Here is a 20081-nt window from a genome sequence, read left to right on the forward strand (position 1 = left end):
ATAAAAGATTACAATGTGATGATAAATAAAATATTGTTTGCCGAGGCACAGTTGGATCAAAGAAAAATGCTGAATAAATAACAGCAATTTGGAATGCAGGTTATAAAGGTGTTAAAATTGCTTTTGCCCGAGGGCGATTTTATTACATTGTTTAAAATGCAGGATATTATGAATTTTGGTAAAGGACACTTGCTTCTGTACTCACACCTGCTGAGTCTACACCTATAGCAGATAAATAGTTTATTACGATACGAATACAAGTAAATTAGGATGGGCAACAGGTGGCCTTACAGGTGATATTGTAACTCCCATCATTTCATACAATGCTCACACGTGCATCCAGAGCAGCATTTCTCAACGTGGAGGTTGGGACCCATGGATGGGTAGCGAGGTGGATGTCAGATGAGTTGCCAAAGACCATCAGAAAATACAATATTTTCTGTTAGTCATGGGAGTTCTGTGTGGGACGTTTGGTCCAATTCTATTGTTGGTGGAGTTCAGAATGCTCTTTAATTGTAAGTAAACAATAAACCCCAGCAACTATGAGGAGCGGCTTAAGGAGCTGGGCATGTTTAGCTTGAAGAAGAGAAGGCTAAGGGGAGATATGATAGCCATGTATAAATATGTGAGAGGAAGCCACAGGGAGGAAGGAGCAAGCTTGTTTTCTGCTTCCCTGGAGACTAGGACGGGGAACAATGGCTTCAAACTACAAGAAAGAAAATTCTACCTGAACTTGAGGAAGAACTTCCTGACTGAGAGCCGTTCAGCAGTGGAACTCTCTGCTCCGGAGTGTGGTGGAGGCTCCTTCTTTGAAAGCTTTTAAACAGAGGCTGGATGGCCATCTGTCAGGGGTGATTTGAATGCAATATTCCTGCTTCTTGGCAGGGAGTAAGACTGGATGGCCCATGAGGTCTCTTCCAACTCTTTAATTCTATGATTCTATGAACTGCAACTCCCAAATGGCAAGGTCTATTTCCCCCAAATTCCACCAGTGTTCACATTTGGGCATATTGAGTATCCATGCCAAGTTTGGTCCAGATCTATCATTGTTTGAGTCCACAGTGCTCTCTGGATGCAGGGGAACTACAACTCCAAAACTCAAGGTCAATGCCCAACAAACTCTTTCAGTATTTTATTTTGGTCATTGGAGTTCTGTGTGCCAAGTTTGGTTCAGTTTCCACCATTTAAGGAGTTAAAAAATACTCTTTTATTGTAGGTGAACTATACATCTCAGCAATTACAACTCCCAAATGACAAAACCAACCCCCCCCCCCCACAACCCCACCAGGATTCGAATGTGGGTGTATCCGGTATTTGTGCCAAATTTGGTCCAGTGATTGAAAATACACCCTGCATATCAGACGTTTACATTACTATTCATAACAGTAGCAAACTGAAAGTTATGAAGTAGCAACAAAAATAATTTTATGGTTGGAGGTCACCACAACATCAGGAACTGTATTAAGAGGTTGCAGCATTAAGAAGGTTGAGAACCACCATTGTATTCTAACTCCCATCGTTCCATATAATGTCACTAGTGCATCCAAAGGAGACACAAGTTGCCCACGTTACCATATATGAGATTCCACCACCCTTAAAGGGCAACTTGCATTCTCATGAGTACTGGGATTAAATTGCTTGCAGGACAAGTATATATAAAGCACTGCTATCTAAAGTATAAAGAAAAGAAGACATAGCTCTTGATTTATAATTACTTTTATTCTTAAAATGCATATAAAATATAAAAAGGCCACATTGAGAAGATAAAAGGGGACACAGGGAGGTCAGGACGTACAATACTGATTTCGGTTATAGATATGTCATGAAAGGAACCCGTTTTCTGAAACTAGGAAGCAAACTGCCCATTTAAGGCAACAGGAAGACCAAAATCTATTCTAATTACAACTGTTTGTGCAATTAGCAGGGCAGGCTTGCCCGACATGGTGCTCTCCAGTTGTGTCAGACTACAACTCTTAAGAGATAATGGGAGATGTACTCCAACATTTCAGGAAGCCATCGTATTGAGGATGTCTGTAAAAGGAGGCAGGCAGGATCTCCCCAGTTTTAGAAGTGAAGCTGAAATGATTAGCTTCATTTCCCCAGCCCATACTATCATTTTAGTACAGTGGTTCTCAACCTGTGGACCCCCAAGTGTTTTGGCCTAACTCCCAGAAATCCAGCCAGGTAACCAGCTGTTAGGATTTCTGGGAGCTGAAGGCCCAAACATCTGGGGACCCACAGGTTGAGAACCACTGATTTAGAAGTTAGTAAAACCATAGACTCATACTTGGCGAGAAACAGTAGGAAGACACTTAAGTTGGAATGCGAGATGGGAAGGGAGCTATGATGGTTGTCGCCTATGTCTCTGTTCTAACAAAATGCACATGACCAGAATATTTTTCTCGGGGCTATTTCACACATTACACCAAAGCTAACAGACTTGCCATTTGAGGGGTCAGTAAACAAAGAATTACAGATAATTGTGGTTCCTTCAGTGAGCAAATATGTATTTGCAAAGCTTATCACCTGGGCAACATGTCAAGTTAACACTTAAACTGCTGCTGTTGTTTTCAAAGTGTGTGTAATTTCAAAACACCCTTAATGAAAATGAAACTCAATGTTATGAGTAATTTCTACAGCCAAATTTGAACTGTTTTATCTTCACATTCATTTCAACAGTTGAGATAGTCGCTTCAGATTTTGAGTTCACGAGATTTCTGAGTTCTGCTGTGCACAAAACATACTCATTTTCTACCTTCATTGCTCCTCCAAAATGTACATGATTTCAGGGCTTTCTATTAGAATTTATCAATTTCCTACATCTCATCCCACCTGATCTTTCAGCATCTGAGTTTCAAACGTATTAAAAACATGATAGCATCCCCCCCGTTTAAAACAGCTTATGTTTGACTAATTGAAAACAAATATTTTGGAAACAGATCCACATAACCTACACATTCGTTTAAAAAAAAAGTGTTAAAGGTAAAGGTTGATTCTTGGCCACACTGCAAAATATAATTTTATTTAAAAAATGAAAAATTTGGAAAAACAAAAGTTGGTTCTCTATTCTCATGTATATAATTTTTTTTAAAGGGATGAAGCAACCATTTCTAGCTGGAGAACACCAGAGACATGTTCCCTGAATACCATGGCACTTCATTCTGCCAGCAAACAATTCACATGCACAATGCATGCAAATATCTCAAAAGACCAGGGAAATGCCCAGTGTAAGGTGGCACACCTTTAACTTGCCCTATCATGTGAAGTACATGATAACACAAAGAGCAGAGGTGATTCACCCACAGTGCAATAGCCCCAGTGGATTGTGTAGGATTTTGTACCATGATTGCCTTTGGAAACAGCAAAAGAGTTAAGACAGCGAAATTCAGAGGAGAACGGGACCCTTTTTCAAGGCAAACGGAGAGATCTCCCAGTTGAGGGTCACTCCTTCTTTCGAAGGTGGATGTAAATGATTCCGCTGATCATTGCCAAGGGGAAGGAGAGCCACGCCAGCACAAAACAGTAGCCAAAGGAGCCTCCTGGCAACCGTCTATGCTGGAACTCATCCACATGAACAGTGTAGATCACGGCGGCAGTGAACACGGAGATAGCTGGGAAAAGGTACATCAGAAAATTAGATGTGTATCCTTGGCTGTATCCTTGTTGTACATTGTATGATGATGATGATGATGATGATGATAATAATAATAATAATAATAATACACTTTATTTATATTCTGCCCTTCTCGCCTAGTAGACTCAGATCAGATTATAGCATATACAGTAGACCAATAGTTCTCAACCTGTTGGTCCCCAGATGTTTTGGTCTTCACCTCCCAGAAACCCCAACAGCTGGTAAACTGACTGGGATTTCTGGGAGTTGTAGGCCAAAACACCTGAGGACCCATAGTTTGAGAACATTCAATGCCTTGATTACAAACACATACAATGAGACATACAGACAAAGGCAAAGACTCCTTTCATTTCCAACTTCTGGAGGTGGTGCTCATCTCTGGCTCTGGGAGAGGTACTTTTCTCCATTTCCAAGCCGAGGAGCCTGTGTCGTCACCTCCTGGTCGTGTGGCCAGCAAGACTGCTTGGAGTGTCCTTTTGCCTTTTCCTGCCGAAGCAGAATCTATTTATCCACTCATGTTTGCATGTTTCTGAACTGCTAGCTTGGCAGGAGTTGGGCTAACAGCGGGAGCTTACAGCGTCCTGCAGATTTGAACTGCCAACCTTCAAGTCAGCAGTTCAGCAGCACAAAAGTTCGACAAAAAAAAGGGGGAAAGTGGAAGAAGGTGAGAAAAACGGGGACATTTCAAAAGCAACTGAAAAAGTGGAATGAAGGAGGATTAATCATGGCTGTCAAATTAGGAGAGTTGAACAGTGTGAACATTGGGTTGTTGCTATATGTCCATGTTCTAGAAGCATTCTCTTCTGACATTTTGCCTGCATCTATGGCAGGCATCCTCAGAGGTTGTGAAGTCTCAGTTCTTGTGGGTTTTTTCGGGCTATATGGCCATGTTCTAGAGGCATTTCTCCTGACGTTTTGCCTGCATCTATGGCAAGCATCCTCAGAGGTGACACCTCTGAGGATGCTTGCCATAGATGCAGACGAAACGTCAGGAGAAATGCCTCTAGAACATGGCCATATAGCCAAAAAAACCCCACAAGAACTGAGTGATTCCAGCCATGAAAGCCTTCGACAATACGTTGTGAAGTCTGTTGGAAACTAGACTTAGATTTAGATATATGTGGAATGTCCAGCATGGGAGAAAAAAACTCTTGTCTGTTGGAGCTAGGTATGAATGTTTCAATTGGCCACCTTGATTAGCATTTGATGGCCTAACAGTTTTTAGACGTGACTTGTTACTGCCTGGGGGAATATTTTGTTGAAAGGTGATTAGCTGTCCCTGATTGTTTCTTGGTTGGAGTTCCCCTGCGTTTGAGTGTTGTTCTTTATTTGCTGTTATAATTTTAGAGGTTTTTTAAATATTGGTAGCCAGATTTTGTTCATTTTCATGGTTTCCTCCTTTTGGTTGAAATTGTCCACATGCTTGTGGAGTTCAATGGCTTCTCTGTTTAGTCTGTCATGGTTGTTATTTATTATTTATTTACGACATTTATATGCCGCCCTTCTCACCCTGAAGGGGACTCAGAGCGGCTTTATAAGATATATACATACGATATATTATATCATTAGCATAGTACAATATCAGTATTAGATATTACTATATTGTACTATACCATTATATTGTAATATTATTAATAATATTACATGTAATATAAATATATAATTATAATATCTTATTATTAGTATTATATTGCATTACATTATAATGTTATACATATTATACGTATATACAATATATTATATTGCATTATATTATATTCTGGAATGTTTGCTGTTTTGAAAGCTAAGATAGTAAAAAAAATTAATATAACTCCAGGCCACTCATTTGACTTCTCAAATTGTGTTTCTCTCCTGATCAGCCTGTTATTTGAGTGGTCCAGCATGTCTGTGGCTACCAGTATTTAAAAAACCTCTAGAATCAGGACGGTAAATAAATAGCAACAAACAAAAAAAAAACCCAGGGGAATTCCCGACAAGAGTCAACCAGGCACAGCTAACGCCTCCCAATAAAGGATCCCCCCAGGCAGCAACCAGCCATACTTTGAAGCTGCAAGGCTTTTGGATTTCAATGGCTTCTCTGTGTAGCCTGACATGGTAGTTGTTAGAGTGGTCCAGCATTTCTGTGTTCTCAAATAATATGGTATGTTTAGGTGTGAACATCATCCCAGTAAAATTCATGGATCAGTAGGGAGCTGGATCTGGGTCTTTCAAGCACCAGTCCAACATTTCAACCACGATACCACAATGTACACCGCAACTCAATGTATATTACAACTAAAACAGAAATCCACCCACACTATTCCTTACCAGTTAGGATCTGGAAGACTCCAGTGGCGTAAAACAGACTTCCTCGCTTCATGGTGTAGAGCTGACACATGAAGATAATGAAGGCAAAACTGGAGAAGAGAAGACTTAAAACCATGAAGGCCTGGACTGCTTGAAGCCATGCTGGGTGGAAAGATTAGAGGGAAGGGGGGAAGAGTCAGGAAGGAACTGTGCAAATATAGCTATCTCTAGGGTAAGAAGTTGCTATAAATACCATTATTGTCCTCTCCAGAAGACACATCGTAGCCTCCTAAATACTCACCACTTTCAGACACTGAGTAACAACGCCAAGTGTGTGTGGTGTCGTTCAAGACGCAATCATACCAGATGTTAACGGTTTCTTTATCCGGGAGGACCCACCATGACTGAAGGAAGGGAAGAAGAAAAAGAAGAGAATTACAAGAGAGGTTTTGTAGATCACATCAGCAAAAAAAGATAGTCAAAGTTTACATTGGTTTGTCTAATTAGGAGGCGTAGGAGCCAGCATGGTATAGTGATTTCAGCATTGGACTGGGAATCTGGAGACCCTCCTTAGTCATGGTATTGGGTAACCCACTGGGTGCCACTGGGGAAGTTACACTCTCTCGGGGTGCATCTACATTATAGAGTTAATGTGGTTTGACTCCCATACTCAATGCTATGGAATCATGGAAACTAGTTCTACAAGCTCTGTGGCCTTTTATTCTATCAGTGCCGGTGTCACACCAAACTACAACTCCCAGGATTCCCTATCTTTGAGTCACGGCAGCTAAAGTGGAGTCAAACTGCATTAATTCTACGATGCAGATGCACCCTCCATGTTAAAGGACGGTGGAGACAGATCTCTTCTAAACAAATATCTGGAAGAATGAATTACAATATAATTCTATTCATGTCTACTTAAAAGTAAGCCCAATTGCATCAGTACAGCTTACACCTAGGAAAGTGAATGCAAAACAGCAACCTCTGCGGGCAAATCTAGCTGAATGGTTTTCTAGACAAGTCAAAATATTGTTTTCATGGGTTGTTGTGAGTTTTCTGGGATATATGGCCATGTTCCAGAAGCATTCTCTTCTGACGTTTCACCTGCATCTATGGCAGGCATTCTCAGAGGTTGTGATGTCTGTTGGAAACGAGGAAAATTGAGTTTATATATCTGTGGAATGATATTCAGGGTGGGAGAAAGAACTCTTGTCTGTTGTGAATGTTTCAATTGGCCACCTTGATTAGCATTTGATGGCCTGACAGGTTTTTTAAGGTGTAGCTTGTTACTGCCTGGGGAAATCCTTTGTTGGGAGGTGATTAGTTGACCCTGATTGTTTCTTGTCTGAAATTCCCCTGTTTTTGGTGTTGTTCTTTATTTACTGTTATGATTTTAGAGTTTTTAAATACTGGTAGCCAGATTTTGTTCATTTTCATTTCATTCATGAAATCATAACAGTAAATAAAGAACAACACTCAAAAGCAGGGGAATTCCAGACAAGAATCAATCAGGGCCAATTAACACCTCCCAACAAAGGATCCCCAAGTAGCAATCAGCCAGCCTTTGAAGCTACAAGGCCATCAAATGCTAATCAAAGTGGCCAATTGCAACATTCACACCTACCTCAAACAGACACGAGTTCTTTCTCCCACCCTGGACATCATTCCACAGATGTATGTATGTATGTATGTATGTATGTATGTATATATATATATACACACACACACACACACAATTTTCCTACTTTCCAACAGACCTCACAAGTTCTGAAGATGCCTGACATAGATGTAGGCAAAACACCAGGAGAGAATGCTTCTGGAACATGGCCATACAGCCTGGAAAACTCACAACAACCCAATGATTCCGGCCATGGAAGCCTTTGACATGACATTATTTTAATGGTTTACAGTGATTTGCAAAGGAAACATAGCTTTATTTGGGTGTTATAAATGATATTCCTCTATTACAAATGAAATGAGGAACATCCTCCTTTTTCATCTTTTTCCTTGTGTGAAGACCAGCTTTCAATTCTAACATTGGTTTGTCTCATTTACGTATATGGTTCATTTTATGCATGTACCACTTCATAATGATTTTCAGCCCGTTTTAGGTATACCCCATTTAATAATGATATTCAGCACTCTAGACACCCACTCTTGTTCCAGTCCTGGCTAAAAGCAACCTTGTAAGGTCAGTCCGCATTATTATCCTTCTATTGTAGTTGGACGCTGAACATGAACAAGAGAGAAAAAGAACTAAATTTGCCTTTGTGAATTCCTGGCAGGGGTGCGATAAGGACGACAGACTCCCTGATGTGTTTTTTAGTTACTGTACTATAGCACCAGACACAATATGGGGCTTGTGTTACTTTTAGACTATCTGAATTCAGATTACACGTTGATTTTGGCAATGTGACTATTATTTTTAGGAGAATTATGGACAGATCTCAGAAGAGCTTCCAACACATGTCTCCAGGACTGTGTTGGAGAAGGAAAGAAAAATGGAAAAGGGTGCATCTACAACAGTGTTACTCAACTTGGGGGTCGGGCCCCAGAGGGGTCACAAGGGGGGTGTCAGAGGGGTCGCCAAAGACCATCAGAAAACAGAATTTTCTCTTGGTCACGGGGTTCTGTGTAGAAACTTTGGCCTAATTCTATTGTTAGTGGGGTTCAGAATGCTCTTTGATTGTAGGTGAACTATAAATCCAAGCAACTACAACTCCCAAATATCAAGGTCTATTTCCCCCAAACTCCACTAGTGTTCATATTTGGGCATATTAAAGATTTGTGCCAAGTTTAGTTCAGATCCATCATTGTTTGAATCCACAGTGCTTTCTGAATGTAGGTGAACTACAACTCTAAAACTCAAGGTCAATGCCCACCAAACCCTTCCAGTATTTTCTGTTGGTCTTGGGAGTTCTGTATGCCAAGTTTGGTTCAATTCCATCTTTGGTGGAGTTCAGAATGCTCTTCGATTGTAAGTGAACTATAAATCCTAGCAACTACAATACCAAATGGCAAAATCAATCCTCCTCCACCTCACCAATTTGGGCGTATTGGGTGTTTGTGCCAAATTTGGACCAGTGAATGAAAATACATCCTGCATATCAGATATTTACATTACAATTCAGAACAGTAGCAAAATTACCACTATAAAGTAGCAACGAAAATAATTTTATGGTTGGGTGTCACCACAACATTAGGAACTATATTAGGGGGTTGTGGCATTAGGAAGGTTGAGAAACACTGATCTATAGTGTTGAATTAACACGGTTTGACACCACTTTCACTGTTGTGGCTCAATGCATTAGAATCCTGAGAGTTGTGGTTTGGTGAGGCGGAAAAAGGCTAATGAACTACTTTGTAAATCTACAATTCTCACTATTTCATAGCATTGTGCCTTGCTGGTTACAGTGATGTCAAACTGCATGACTTCCACAGTGAAGATGAACCCATAGAGTTGAAGGCAGCTTCATGGGCCATCAAATCCCATCTTCTACACAATGACGGGTCTCCAGCTATACGCAGTGATTCTCAACCTGGGGTCCCCAGATGTTTTTGGCCTACAACTCCCAGAAATCCCAGCCAGTTTACCAGCTGTTGGGATTTCTGGGAGTTGAAGGCAAAAAAAACATCTGGGGACCCCAGGTTGAGAACCACTGAGGTATAGTATTCCCCTAAGATTGCTGTTTTTAAGATATCCAAAGAAGAAGACCCTTCTCTTGGCAGTAGATTTCATTGCCAAACCACTCTGAGATTGGATGGCCATCTGTCGGGGGTGCTTTGAATGTGATTTTCCTGCTTCTTGGCAGGGGGTTAGAATGGATGGTCCACAAGGTCTCCAGGATTCTATGACTATCAAGAAGTTCCTTCTCATTGTTCAACCTAATCCTACCTTCCTGTAACTTAAAACTACGAGGCCAGCTCCTAATATCTGAGTTAGCAGAGAATAAGCCTGAACTCTCCTTTCTATAACAACCTTTCAGGAATTTACAGAATGCAATCATGTCGCCCCTCAATCTTATCTTCACCAGATGGAACATGCCCACTTCCTTAGCTTTTCTTCACATTTTGTTCTCCGTACTTCTTATCAACTGTATTGCCTTTCTCTAAACTTGCTCCAACTTGCCCATATCCTTTTAAAATGAGTGCCCACAACTGAATGCAATAATCCAGCTGAAGCCTGACCAGCACAGAATATACTAGGGCTATTACGTGCTTTGACTTGGAAACCATATTTGTATTAATATAGGCTAAGACAACATTTGCCATCCTGGCTGAAGCATCACCCTGTTAGCTCATGTACAGTTTATGTTCAACAGTAATCCCAAGATCCTGGTCACATCTAAGTACAACATCTAAATCATTAATAAAAACATTGAAGAGTATCAGCCACAGGGCACTAAACATTGAGAATTTCAGCCCAGGAAACTACAATTTGAAGCAGGTCCAACAATCACAACTCTTTGAGCAGAGTTTCCCAACCGATATGAATCCATCTGCTGCTGCTTCCATCCGTTCCATATTTAGTCAGTTTGGGGAACGTGTTGTCAAAAGCTTTCATGGCCAGAATCACCGGGTTGCTGTGAGTTTTCCAGGCTGTATGGCCATATTCCAGAAGCATTCTCTCCTGACGTTTCAGCCACATCTATGGCAGGCATCCTCAGAGGTTGTGAGGTTAGTTGGAAACTAGGCAGATGGTGGTGGGGTATAAATAATTATAATTATAATTACAATTATTAATCAAGGTTGCCAATTGCAACATTCACACTTGCCTCAAGCAGACAAGAGTTCTTTCTCCCACCCTGGACAGTGTTCCACAGATATATAAACCTCACTTGCCTAGTTTCCAACAGACCTCACAACCTCTGAGGATGCCTGCCATAGATGTGGGTGAAATGTCAGGAGAGAATGCTTCTGGAACATGGCCATACAGCCCGGAAAACTCACAGCAACCCAGTTCGGGGAACCTTTCTAAATACTTTGCTGAAATCAAGACAAATTATATACAAAGCCTCTACTAAACCACTGACCTGATCAAAAAAAGATATGGCAGGATTTGTTCTTGACAAAATCCCCGCTGGTTCTATTCTAAACAACTTCTGATGGCCTCTTAGGCTAAGAAACTATTTAAATTCGCCCTCATATTGGAAGCAGGAATTGGAGAGTTACTGTTGTCCTTACTTGTTACAGTGTTTTGAGAATTCCCTATTCTTGTTACTTGTTATAAACAAGTAAACAACAAGCCCCAGAATTCTGCAGAAGGCAGAAACTGGATTTAAAGTGGATCCACGCTCTAGTGCAGGCATGGGCAAACTTTGTCCGTCCAGGTATTTGGGACGTCAATTCCCACAATTCCTAGCAGTCTACTGACTAGTAGGAATTGTGGGAGTTGAAGTCCAAAACACCAGAAAGACCGAAGTTTGCCCGTGCTTGCTCTAATATGATGAGGCTACTATGAGAATGGGGGTGAGACAACAGGAAGTTAGACAAATCTACCTCTAGGAAGGGAAATTCACTCCTAAAAGAATAATCATGGAGAAAAAGAGTATCCACTGAAGCTTTAGTACCAATCCTTGTTTCCCCAACAAGCCATTTTTTTCAAAATCCAGTTGTCACGGGGACAGAAAAGTGACATGAAATCTTGTCAACAGGGGCACAAATAGCAAAACAAGCACCACATGGGTGTTAATCCTTCCCTATGCTATCCAAAGCTTGTGTGTGTGTGTGTGTGTGTGTGTGTGTGTGTGTATCCTGAGCTATATTTAAAAATGGACCTGTTTCTACTTACAAATTCAACTTAAGAACAAACCTACTCTCTTGTTTGTAACTTTGGGACTGCTTGAATATTTTTTTCTTACTGCAGCGTTTCTCAACCTGGGGGTAGCGACCCCTTGGGGGAGGGTCATGAGGGGAGGTCAGAGGGGCTGTACACAAGCATTTCTCAGCCTGGGGGTTGGGACCCCTGGGGAGGTTGCAAGAGGATGTCAGAGGGGTCACCAAAGACCATCAGAAAACACAGCATTTTCTGTTGGTCGTGGGGGTTCTGTGTGGAAAATCTGGCCCAATTCTACTGTTGGTAGGGTTCAGAATGCTCTTTAATTGTTGGTGAACTACAAATCCCAGCAACTACAACCCCCAAATGACAAGGTCTATTTTCGTCAAACTCCACTGGTGTTCATACTTGGGCATATTGAGCATTTACACCAAGTTTGATCCAGATCTGTCATTGTTTGAATCCACAGTGCTCTCTGGTTGTAGGTGAACTACAACTCCAAAGCGCAAGGTCAATGCCCACCAAACCCTTCCAGCATTTTCTGTTGGTCATGAGAGTTCTGTGTGCCAAGTTTGGTTCAATTTCATCAGTGGTGCAGTTCAGATTTCTCTTTGGTTGTATGTGAACTATAAATCCCAGCAACTACAACTCCCAAATGACAAAATAAATCCTACCAGTATTCAAATTTGGGCGTATTGGATACTTGTGTCAAATTTGGTTCAGTGAATGAAAATACATCCTGCATATCAGATGTTTACATTAAGATCCATAACAGCTGCAAAATGACAATTATGAAGTAGCAACAAAAATAATCTTATGGTTGTGGGTCACGACAACATAAGGAACTGCATTAAGGGATTGTGGCATTAGGAAGGTTGAGAAACACTGGCTTAGTGATAAGAGAGCATTCCAAAGGGGTGCTGTGCAGGCACAGATAACCCAGTTGTGTGATTCACAGAAGACCACGAAGAAGAATGTGAGTTCCTTCTTCACTGCCATACAATGCATTTTCAGAATGCAGTTTCAATGCACTGAACTGCATTGTATGGCAATCTAGACTCATATATCCCAGTTCAATGCAGTTAAACTGCATTCTGAAACTGTATTATATGGACATGTAGCTGGGTCCGGGGACTGTCCCTGCCAAATCAAGATTTATGAATGGTGTAAGAAATTTTAGATCTTTCCCTATTTATCGATCTCAGACACATGCAAATTGTCTTCTATGTAAGCTTTTTTTCTCTAAGCTACAGGGGAAAAGCCTAACTTTAGGAAGCAACAATTAAACGACAATAACTCATAATGCGATGCTTCTGCTCCAAATGGAGCCTAAAACATTGAGGGATTTGCATGCATAGGGTTCCGGTGTTAATTGTTTCCTGCGGGGAAGGAGGGCAGGAAGAATCTCAAAAAAAACGATGACATCAAGTCTGAAATATTAAATGAATTTTTAAAAATAATACATGTAAATTGTCTATGCTGAGCGGAAGCCAAATTCATGCCTACGGTACAACCCCAACTTATGTTAATAGGCATGCTGTTCCATTTTCAGCAAGCTGTCAGCTCTCAGGGAAATACTTGTCAGGACTTAATGAAGACAAGGAAGTACACACAGACACAGTGGCAGAATAAATGGCACATCCGCCCCCAAACACAGGCTCAAGATGGAGCCGCTGGCAGAGCTATCAGTCTGAAAAGAAAGGGAAGGAAAAGATAGGAATGGGGGGGGGGGGAACCCACCACGTTTTTTAGGTTGAGATGGGAAGAGTAAGAAATCCAAGTAGTGTCGAAGGCTTTCATGGCTGGAATCACTCAGTTGTTTTCTGGGCTTTATGGCCATCTTCCAGAAGCATTCTCTCCTGATGTTTTGCCTGCATCTATGGCAGGCATCCTCAGAGGTTGTGAGGCCTGTGGGACTTCACAACCTCTGTGGATGCCTGCCATAGATGTAGACGAAACATCAGGAAAGAATGCTACTAGAACATGGCCATATAGCCCAGAAAACTCACAATAACCCAAATCCAAGCAGGTTTGCTGGGTTACAAGTTCCAAAAATAAGATCATGATTGAAATTATTGTGTGGAAGGTCCCGCCACGCTTGTTCCTGCTGTTGTTCCTCATAGAACATAGACTCCAAGAGTTGGAAGAGACCACAAAGGTCATCTAGTCCACTGCTTCTTAAACTGTGGGTCCTGAGCTCAAATGGCCCCCCATAGCTCAATGTTGGAATCACGAAAAATTTGGCAACAGTAAAAGGTTTATGAATGTCACCCATTTACCCAAATCTGTTAGCAACAACATGCATATCCTGCAGAAAATCCTTTAGCTGTACTCCACAAAAAGGAAAAATCAGCCTGTTGAGCAAGTCCTGCAAATGCTGATTTATTATCAATAAATACTTGATATTTATACCTATTTATATTATCTATATACATGGGGTTGGGCAGAAAGGGGTTGTGAGTGGAAAAAGAAGCCCTGTTCTACATGACATAAATCATAGAGTTGGAAGAGACCTCGTGGGCCATCCAGTCCAGGCTCCTGCCAAGAAGCAGGAAAACCACATTCAAAGCACCCCTGAAAGATGGTCATCCAGCCTCTGTTTAAAACCCTCCACAGAATGAGCCTCCATCACACTCCAGGGCAGAGAGTTCCATTGCTAAACAGCTCTCACAGTTAGGAAGTTCTTCCCTATGTTCAGGTGAAATCTCCTTTCCTGTCATTTGAAGCCATTGTTCCATTGCGTTCTAGTCTCCAGGGCAGCAGAAAACAAACGTGCTCCCTCCTCCCTATGACTTCCTCTCACATCTTTATGCATGGCCCTCATCATGTCTCCTCTCAGCCTTCTCTTCTGCAGGCTAAACATGCCCAGCTCTTTAAGGCTTGTTCATAGGGCTTGTTCTCCAGACCCTTGATCATTTTAGTTGTCCTCCTCTGAGCACATTCTAGATTGTCAACATCTCCCTTCAATTGTGCTGCCCAGAATTGGACACAGTATTCCAGGTGTGGTCTAACAAAGGCAGAATAGAGGGATAACATGGATCTGGATCTAGGCACTAGACTCCAATTTATGCAGGCCAAAATTCCATTGGCTTTTTAAGCTGCCGCATCACATTGTTGACTCACATTTAACTTGTTGTCCACGAGGACTCCAAGATCTTTTTCACACGTACTGCTCTCGAGCCAGGCACCCCCCATTCTGTATCTTTGCATTTCATTTTTTCTAAGTGGAGTATCATGCATTCGGTATTATTGTGGGTTATTCTGCCTTGATATTCTGAGATACAGGGCTGTGTGGCAGGGCCGTGAATTATGTGGCTGTGTGGAAGGGCCCTCAAAAGGTGCTGAGAAAAATTGTCTCCACATTCCTGTTTCAAATGTTTTTAGGAGATTTCCTCAGCAGAAGCTGCAGTCGTTTCTTGTCTCCCGAATAAAGAATTCCTTTCTCTCTCTTTTGGGAGAGCTCTGCCAAAGGATACATTGTAAATCCCCAAAGATAAAGGAACTCCTTATTTGAGATACAAACAACTGCTGTCTCTTAACATAGATTATGAAATGCTTGAGCTGTATTAGGCAGATGTCGGAGAGGGTCTGTGAATGAAAGAGTTTCTTTTGCATTTTCAAAGGCTTGCTTAAGTGTGTTTGTGTATATATATATCTATTTGTGTATATGTAACATACTGGAATCTGGCCTGTTGTTTGAGAAACAACTTTATGGAGGGTTGACTGTAACCCTAGAAAGAGGAGGAAAGACACACAAAGCAGCAGACTTGAGGTATGCCATAAACAACTTCATCACAATAGAGCAGGTATGAACAAACCCATGCCCGGGGGGGCCGGATGCAGCCCCTTGGGCTCTATTCTCAGGCCCTCCTCTCTCTCACCATCCTATCCTTCCTTCTCTCTTCCCTTCTTCCTTCCCTCTTTTTCCCTCCCTCCTTCCATCTCTTCCTCTTTCTTCTTCCTTCCCTTTTGTCTTTCCTTCCTTCTCCCTTCCCTCCTTATCTCCCTACCTTCCCTCCCTTTTTCTCCTTTCATCCTTCCCTCTTTCTTCCCTCTCTCCCTCTTTCTCCTTCCTTCCCTTTTGTCTTTCCTTCCTTCTCTCTTTCCTTCATCCTTCCCTTTCTTCCCCCATCCTTCTCTTCCTCCCGTCCTTCTCTTTTTCCTTTCTCCTTCCACCCTTCACTTTTATCTTTCCTTCTTTCCCTTTTCCTCCTTCCCTCTCTCCTACCTTCCTTCCCTTTTGTCTTTCCTTCCTTCTTTCATTTGCCCTTCTCTTCCTCCCTCCCTTCTTCCATCCCTTCCATCTTTCCCTTTCACCCTTTGATTTTTTTCTTCCTTCCCCTTTGTCTTTCCTTCCTTCCCTCTTTCCTCCTCCTTTCCTCTCTCCCTCTTTCTCCTTCCATCCTTCCTTTCCTCCCTTTCCTCCTTCCGTCCTTCTCTCTTTCCTTCCTCCTTCCCTTCCTTCTCCTAGAAAGGAGTGCTAGCTTGCGGCCCCCCAAGTTAGAAAGTTTGCTCATGCCCGCACTAGAGAATGAATCCACTTTAAATCTGGTTTCTCCTTCCTGCAGAATTCTGGGGTTTGTAGTTTAGTGAGGCTGTTAAAGGCTCCTCCCTAAACTACAAACCCCAGAATTCTGCAGGAGGTAGAACCCGGGTTTAAAGTGGATTCATTCTCTAGTGTGATGACGTCAAAAAAGGAAGCAAATAGCACATTTACCACCATTATATTTGTGCTGCTAAGAAAGGTATTTTCTGCTTCAAGTGCCAAAATAATGTTTACAAATAATGTTTACAAGTACCAAAATAATTTTTACAAAATAATGCCTTGACTTTATGGGAAATAAGCCCATTTTCTACCTTTTTGGGGGGGCCAGCTCTCGTTATCTTGGACTGAAAGGCCCATTGTCTGCATTTTCAAGGGCAGGGGAGTCTATTCTCCAGACAGGGAGTAGGTGCCAGAACTATCCAAGGCCTTTATAAATATATTTATTAGTTTCGTAATCAATTTGGCATCATCTAGCAGTAAAAGCATTAGGAAAGCTCGCCTTGAGGCCAGATAGGCCAAGGATCCGCAGCCTTTCTCAAAAGGGGAACAAGATAATGCTGCAAGCAAAACAATCTCTCAGACATACCCAGATTGCCGCCTTCTTCTTCTATCTCAAGTGAGATGGGGAACTAGATGATCTATCACACTTTGATTAACATATGCAAGGGCCATTAGATAGCCAAATAAAGGAGCACTGTTTTGTTGTGAGTCTTGTCTTTTCTGATTTATGGCAACCTTAAGGCAAAAATGATCTTGGCAAGATTTTATCACAACGTATGTGATTTTGCTTTCATCTCAGGCCAAGAGAGCATGACTCTTCCAATATTATTTTGTCAGTTTCCATACCGGAGCAGGGATTCAAACCTGGATTTCAGAGTTGTATTTATTTATTTACTCTCTTTGTATCCCGCCTTTCTCTACCCCGAAAGGGGACTCAAGTCAACTATTCAATGCCTTTGGACAACCAACAGTTAAAATACACTTAAGCTAAAAATTAAAATTAAATGCACATTAAGACATATAAAGCATTGCATTCACTATTAAAAGTCACGCTATCCAGTAGTATAGCGGTTCGTACGCTCAAACCACGTAACATTAAATTATTTTTGTAGGGTGCAAAATTGGTTCCCAGACCATTAACACAGCTTTTCTTTTATGTACAATTCCTCTCATTTTGGATATAACTCCCATTAGCCCCAGCCAACCCTGTCAATGGTTGGGGATGATAGCTTATGTCATCTAAACCAGGTATGTGCAAACCTAGGCCCTCCAGGTGTTTTGGACTTCAACTCCCACCATTCCTAACAGCCTCAGGCCCTTTCCTTTTCCCCCTCAGCCGCTAACTAGCAAACCTGGTTCAAAGAAGAAAGCAATGGAGATTGTGGCCCCCTTCCAACACAGCTGAATAAAATTTTCTGCTTTGAGCTGGAATATATGGCAGTGTGAACTCAGGGCCCTTCCACACAGCCCTATATCCCAGAATATCAAGGCAGGAAATCCCACATTATCAGAATGTGGACTCAAATAACCAAAGCAGATATTTTGGATATAGGGCTGTATGGAAGGGCCCTCAGATAACCGAGGGCCCTTCCAGACAGGCCCTATATCCCAGGATCTGATCCCAGGTTTTCTGCTTTAAAGTGAATTTTATGAGTCCACACTGCCAGGTAATCTGGAATAAACAGAAAACCTGGGATCGGATTGTGGGATATCGGACCTGTCTGGAAGGGCCCCCAGTTCAAAGCAGATATTGTGGGATTTTCTTCCTTGATATTCTGGGTTATATGACTGTGTCGAAAGGCCCCGAGCTTCTGTCCTCTTTGTGTCATCTCTGTTATTTCACAAATACAAACTGGGACACATGTGGCCAAACAATATCAGAATGTAGGGGTGGGAGGAGGGGAAGAGTATAACCAAATACAAATATTGTATAGTTGTTAGGAAATATTGTATTAGTTCATGCATATATACATGTATATAGATTTGTTTCACTGTTTTTTATGAATATGTAAATTAAAAATAAAACATATTAATCAGGAACAATATCAGAATGTAGCCAAGATGGTAAAGGTTACTAACAGGAGAAAACAGACAAACTAGGGGCCGGGTTGTTGTATGTTTTTTCGGGCTATATGGCCATGTTCAATCTAGAGGCATTCTCTCCCAACATTTCGCCTGCATCTATGACACCTCTTTAAGGGCCCTTCCACATAGCCCTTTATCCCAGAATATCAAGGCAGAAAATCCCACATCTGAGTGTGGATTCAGATAACCTGGTTCAAAGCAGATACTGTGGGATTTTCTGCCTTAATATTCTGGAATATAGGGCTGTGTGGAAGGGCCCTAGGAGAAGTTGCAGGAGTCTGCTTTTGCCTCAACTTCTGGGGCCCCTTTCCCACAGCTGAATAAAATTCTACATGATCTGCTTTGAACTGGAATATATGGCAGTGTGGACTCAGATAACCCAGGGCCCTTCCACACAGCCATATAACCAAGAATATAAAGGCAAAAATCCCACAATATCTGCTTTGAACTGGGTTATCTGAGGCCACACTGCCATATATTCCAATTCAAAGCAGATAATGTGGGATTTTATCCAGCTTTGTGGAGGAGGCCCAAGGCCCTTCCACAAAGTTATCCCAGAATAACAAGGCAGAAAATCCCACAAAATCTGCTTTAAACTGGGTTATCTGAGTCCACACTCAGATAATGTGGGATTTTCTGCCTTAATATTCTGAGTTATATGGCTGTGTGGGAGGGCCCTGGGAAATGCACAATTCCTCCTCTTTCCTTCCACCTGCTAAGTGAGTATCGCACTTTGAGTTCAGGTTGAAGTAATTGAAGCCAGCTGAGGACAACATCGGAAAATGGGAGGGAGACAGAGAAAAACTGAGACATTTTAAAAGCATCTTTAAAAAGTGAGATAATGGAGGATTAATGGGGAAATTGGAAAAGTTGGAGGTCCTATTGGTCTCACCTTGTCCAATGTGGCTACAAAGAGTAAGATGAGAATCAGGACATGGAGGGCTGTGACTGCGAAGAGGAGGAAACCCATTTTGACACCTGTTGGGAAAAAACAATGAGAGTAACATTAGACTCCTAAAGAAAGCCAGTTGTCTTCTTCACAATCCTGGAGTGGCAAAAATCCGATTAATGTTTAACTATGTCTCCAAACCTCCATCATTGCCTAAATATTTTCCCCAGTTTCCTCCTAAGCAAGTGAGCATCTCTGCTCCCCGGGGACAGAACCCCAGTTTTCGACCCCATAATTTGTCATTTGTAACTCTAACTACTAAAAGCATTTCTCTTCCAAGGTCCACAATTACATTTAGAGAACCAAGTCCTAATCTTTAATTCCCTCCCAGAGAACTCCCACAACCTCCAGATTCTCAAGTTTCTATCAGTCATAAAATATGATTCAAACTTCACCGGTTTGTTCAAAATTGTCCCAGGACGCCTGGATCCTGTCTGTTGTCGGTAACGGATCTCCCGCCCCACAAATACACAGCGGAGAAGTTAGGATGCAGACTCATCCACTCAGCAGCTCGCATTCCTGCGGCTTTAGGCCTTGCCTAATATGATCCAGATGTTGTAGGATCACGTGAGCAGTGGGCAAGCCACGGGTAGAGGGAGCAAACAGCTTGTCTCTGTGCTGTTCCCACCCTGCTTCAGCCCCAATGAGAGGCCCCTCCAGCGGTTTGTCAAGCAGCAAAAAGAGGGAATTACAGTAGTATAAAATAAACGGCAAAACAAAAATAAACGCCAAAAAAAGCTGCAAGCTGGGAATATGAGCCCTGGCTTCGCATGAAACCTTTTGCAATTTCTTGACTTACTTTTCC

The 20081-nt window shown here is 41.9% G+C and overlaps 1 protein-coding gene across 3 annotated transcripts in view; it reads right to left on the reverse strand.

Annotated features, from left to right (window-relative positions):
- Positions 1-1700: 1700 nt before the first annotated feature.
- The window catches only part of EMP3 (epithelial membrane protein 3 (MAM blood group)), a 30585-nt gene continuing 12204 nt past the window's right edge, over positions 1701-20081 (reverse strand). For 2 of the 3 annotated variants that reach the window (XM_060780411.2, XM_060780409.2), the window contains exons 2-5: positions 19220-19305; positions 6222-6324; positions 5942-6082; positions 1701-3611 (exon numbers count right to left, since the gene is read on the reverse strand). In XM_060780411.2, the coding sequence (XP_060636394.2) occupies positions 3442-3611; positions 5942-6082; positions 6222-6324; positions 19220-19297 (492 nt within the window). In that variant the 5' untranslated portion in view covers positions 19298-19305 and the 3' untranslated portion in view covers positions 1701-3441. Of the gene's footprint in view, positions 3612-5941; positions 6083-6221; positions 6325-19219; positions 19306-19671; positions 19816-20081 lie in introns of those variants that run through there. The other variant, XM_060780410.2, reaches the window with a different exon arrangement.

The sequence above is a fragment of the Anolis sagrei genome, chromosome 6 (assembly GCF_037176765.1).
Source record: "Anolis sagrei isolate rAnoSag1 chromosome 6, rAnoSag1.mat, whole genome shotgun sequence".
NCBI lineage: Eukaryota > Metazoa > Chordata > Lepidosauria > Squamata > Dactyloidae > Anolis > Anolis sagrei.